The 5,000-nt window shown below is 36.9% G+C and overlaps 1 protein-coding gene across 1 annotated transcript; it reads left to right on the plus strand.

The window, feature by feature from the left end:
* Nucleotides 1-1,777: 1,777 nt before the first annotated feature.
* On the plus strand, nt 1,778-2,907 carry LOC143019154 (uncharacterized). The gene is made up of 2 exons (XM_076174851.1): nt 1,778-1,921; nt 2,047-2,907. Exons 1-2 carry the CDS (start codon nt 1,778-1,780, stop codon nt 2,905-2,907), a joined length of 1,005 nt encoding a protein of 334 aa, XP_076030966.1.
* The last annotated feature ends 2,093 nt before the right edge of the window (nt 2,908-5,000 follow it).

Consider the following 5,000-nt stretch of genomic DNA (forward strand, 5'->3'; position numbering starts at 1 on the left):
GTCTTGAGTTTATTCCTCCCCGTTTCAAAAGACTCCCCCAATCAGATCAACCTAGGTTCAGACGACTCCCCGTCACTTGAAACTAGTTTCAGACGAGTCCCCACCCGTTTGAAATGACTCCCCATTCGAATGAACCTAGTTTGAGATGACTCCCCATTTGAATGAACCTAGTTTGAGATGACTCCCCATTCGAATTAACCTAGTTTTAAATGACTACGCATTCGTTATTGCTGTAATGCGCAATTTTTGTTTTTATCTTTTATCATTTCCTAGATGAATGTTAGTTCCAATAAATGTAGTATTGCGCGACTGTGATTGTTTATTTTTGTGATTGTTTCATAAAACGAACAGGAAAGATATAACTGGTGCGTAGCCTATTCCGTAAATTTATCATTTTGATTGACATTCGTTATTGCTCTAATGCGCAATTTTTGACTTTATCTTTTAGCATTTCCTAGATAAATGTTAGTTCCAATAGATGTAGTATTGCGCGACTGTGATTGTTTATTTTTGTTCGCTTCCTTCGGGTGATTAAGGATCGCCAATACCAGCTTGACATTGTACTGGCTAGTCACCAAGGATCTGGTTACAGCGACGAATATGTTGCCTTGGGAAGACACGTGGGCAAAGAAAAAATCGTCGATCGTATAATACAAAGATATTGGTGGCGCAAAGTTGTATCTGACGTAAATGAAACTATCAAAACTTGCTTGCGGTGCCAAAAATCAGCACAGTATTCAAGAAAGTTGACTCGAAACTGCACAGTATCCCAATTAAGCCTCAAATTATGCACCAAATTGGAATAGACCTATGGTCCTTAACAAAGTGAGTTTGGTTTTATAAAAACATATAAATGTAATATTCTATTTTAGAAGAAGAAGAAGAAAAAGAAGAAGAAGAAGAAGAAAAAGAGAGGAACTTGCATAAACTGATAGATATCACTGTATATGATTTACAATGGTGATTTTTCTCAGGTCCTCCAACGGTCATGTCGCCATTGTGATGGCTGTTTGTTATTTTTCTAAGTGGATAGAGGCTCGCTCTTTAAGAACAAGGGGAGCTGTTGAAGTGGCTCGCTTCTTGTACGAGGACATTATCTGTCGACATGGATGTGTTGCCATACAGATCAACGACCAGGGCAGAGAGTTTGTGAACTCTGTCTCAGCAGAGCTCCACACGCTTACAGGAACAACGTAAAGAATCACATCTGCTTATCATCCGCAAGTAAGTATTTAGCCCTAAGATATTAATTTGAATGGACCTCTTCTCAGTACTTACGGGTGGAAACTATCCTCTTGTGAGCGTTATAAAATGGGATAGCAATGATGGTCAACCACCACCACAATATTTTGTTTTAACTTTGTGGGATTGTTTGGTTTCACTCAATGTTTTCTTCCACCTTTTTTTATTCCAATAGCGATTTAAATCGTGTTTCTTGTTATCACACTTGTGTTCATTTTTTGTTAGCATTATATATATAGAGGTTGGGTTTGATCTTCCGAGTGTCACATATGTTAATTAATGTACTTCAAAAAATCGCGTTTGTAGAAATGTGTTTGCTGGGATTGTGAAATTAATAAAAATTAATATACATATTTTTAAAGCAAAGGATTTTAAATTTCAGGCAAACAGATTAGTCGAGCGCAATAACCGAACTGTTCAAAACCTGCTCCTTCGAACTCTGAGTGATCGGCATGAAAATTGGGACAAATGTTTGCATGGCCTATTTGCTCTGAGATCTACAATCCAGGCTTCCACAAAGTTTTGCCCATTTAAGATGCTATATGGACGAGAACCTGTCCTTCCCATTGATGTGGATCACGAATTTGCTGACTGTACCTCTGATCCTGATGATCCTAATGATCCTGAAGTTGACGAGTCTGACTTCCAAGCCACACTCTCAAACCTCCAAATGTTGCAGGTAATTTCTATACAAAAGTGATGACTGTGCATACGCAGTATCTTTATCAAACCTGGGACAGTTCTCACAGAAACTAGATACTCTACTAATGAGCTAATCGATAATATGTTATTTTTATCTTTCAGGATGTTGTCTTCAAGCAAGCATATGCTAACCTCGAGCGAGCTCAGACAAAACAGCAGGCTGATTTTGCAAGAAGGCGATACAAACAAAATCATTATATCGTAGGCGACAAGGTGCTGTGGTACAACCTACGCAGAGCAGATAGAAAAGGAGGCAAACAAACTGATCCATGGGATGGTCCCTATGAGGTGGCTCAAGTTTGTGAAAAGGTCCTGTACTATCTCATTAATGTATCCACGAATATCCCCCTTAAAAATAAAGTGAATGGATGCAACCTGAAGCCCTTCCTCGAACGTCCTCCAGAAGTTTTACCACCAAGTTCTTCATCAGACCCACCATCTCCAACTTCTCTGTCAGAGCCGCCATCTCCAATTGTCCAGATCATAGGGGTTCAGCAACAGGAGATTATCTACAAATTTAATCCAATAACAGTTGCAACACAGCGAGCAATCTGCAACAACTCTGGTGGACGTCTGATATTTAAGAAAAAATTTGGTCCCTCTGGAAAAATATATAAGACTTTCAAAAACACAAGTGAACCCCTTGCTGTCAAAGTAATTAAAGGTGATGGATTTTTTTTCCGTTCCATGACATTCGCTATCACTGGAGAAGAGGACCAACATCCTGTTGTCAGAAGCTTGATATGTGATTTCCTTTCCACCAGTGAAAACATCCAAGTTGATTCAATGCGTGAGGATAAAGTGTGGGGAATAACTACAGAGATTATTGCAGCATCCAACATGTTTCAAGTAAATGTATGTGTTTGGGCAAAGTTTGGATCTATTCACACATGGCATATACATAGGCCGAAAGGTAGTAAAATCCTAAAGGATTCAGTGTACCTTGAGAATAATGTACAGTAGTTATCCGTGTGTAGTGTAATTTGTAATAAGTAATAAATAGGTCATTGTAATTCAAGAAAAAAAAAAGTAATCATGTATAGTGTAATTAGTAGTTTTTTGTATGGGGGGAGCAACCTTAATAAAAAAAAAAAAATCAAGCATCCAATAATGGGAGTCATTTCAACCTGATGGGGAGTCATTTGAAACCAGTTTCAGTTAACTGGGGAGTGTTGTCAATCTAGTTTCATTTAACTGGGGAGTGTTTTCAAACTAGGTTCAGGAGACTCCGGGAGTCATGTTTTGGGGGAGTGTCCCCAAACGTCTACACCTGCGTACGAAGGTGCCAGAATTAGTACAGCTACCTTTATATACGTGTTCATGTCTTCTTTTGTTTTGTCAACGTGATTCATTCAATGTATAAGGATTTATGTATGTGTATTATCTTTTGGATCTGTCTCGTAAATCTTAGGAACTGATTAACGTAATATTTGAAAATGTAATTTTCTTGGGTTTCGTATCCACCCGCTAATAGTGTGGAAAACATTATTTTGTCACCTGTGCGCCTGCTTCTTGCGGCACGCGCGAACTCACCCAAATGCGTGGGATCAAAGATTTGGCAATAGCATATCAGCCCCTTTTTACGTATATATTCATGTCTCTTTTGTCTTTATGAAAAAAAAAGTTTCTTCTTGTAACTAAGATTGACAATGTAACATTATTATATATTATTTGTATGCCCCCTTTTGTAAAGAGTATGTCCATGGATATATTCTAAATCTTTGATGTTCATTGTCTCTGGTGACATCTGGCAGCTCTTACGTTGGCTCGCCGGGAAGGTATACATATGACTTTCGTAACCATCTTCGGGGCTCCGTCTTTTTGAGGAGTCTCCCTCTATATACCTCTTTTTAATTGCTAGCCTTATGCTTAAAAATTTCCTCTTTGTTGGACTTAGAATTCTTTTGGCAAGTCGATATATTTTCTCGACTTTGAATATATACGTATATCTTGTAGGACTTGATACTCTTTTGGTAAGTCCATATATTTCTCGACTTTTAATGTTTATGTATGTCTTGTAGGACTTTGTACACTTTTGGCAAGTTGATATATTTCTCGACTTTGAATATTTATGTATGTCTTGTAGGACTTTGTACTCTTTTGGCAAGTCGATATATTTCTCGACTTTGAATATTTACGTATGTCCTGGCGACTTTAGCCATTCTTATTCTACAGGACTCATTGACTTGTTCTATTATTATTTATTTGTACTATTTTGGCAAAACATTTGATATTGTGTGCATTTCTATGTATGAGATTCTTATTGTGCTCGTTTGGCGACCTCTATCTTTCGATCTTGTTTATTTTTGAAGGAAAACAATAATTTCATATATTTTAGTAACTCTTAGAGTTTTATGAACCTGGCTCTTCCTCCCTAGTCGTCATAATATATATATATATATATATATATGTATATATATATATATATATATATATATATACATACATATATATGCATATATATATACATATATATATACATATTTATATATATATATTTATATTATATATGTGTATATATATACATACATACTCCCCCACCCTCGGTGACCACACCCGCCTAACCCTCCCCCCAACCCCCCCTTACCCTTGACCTCTGAGGTCCTTATTGTCTGTTCCTCCCCCCCCCCTTGGTCTGACCTGATCTTAGGTATATATACTTCTGTCATCCCCAGCTCTCTCACACCCTTCCTTCTCTTTAAATACGTAAGTCTCCGTATTTATCTTTATAAATTTGTCACCTTTATTATTACTGTTACCATGTAATTTTTGTTATTTCAGTTGTGTCTTGATATTGTCTAGTACCTTTATTGTCACCATGTAATATTTGTTATTTCAGTTATATCTTGTTATTGTCTAGTACCTTTACTGTTACCATGTAATTTTTGTTATTTCAGTTATATCTTGATAATGTCTTATTTAAGACGAAACGTTGATATCAAATAAGAACAAATGGAAGAATATAGAGACCTAGTTTCAATCCACCCAGTCAATGGAAAATCTCTTATCAGGAAAATCGAGAATACGAAGAAAAGACTGAACAACTACAACAATGC

This window comes from Oratosquilla oratoria, chromosome 3, assembly GCF_046742065.1.
Source record: "Oratosquilla oratoria isolate Oo_2021 chromosome 3, ASM4674206v1, whole genome shotgun sequence".
NCBI lineage: Eukaryota > Metazoa > Arthropoda > Malacostraca > Stomatopoda > Squillidae > Oratosquilla > Oratosquilla oratoria.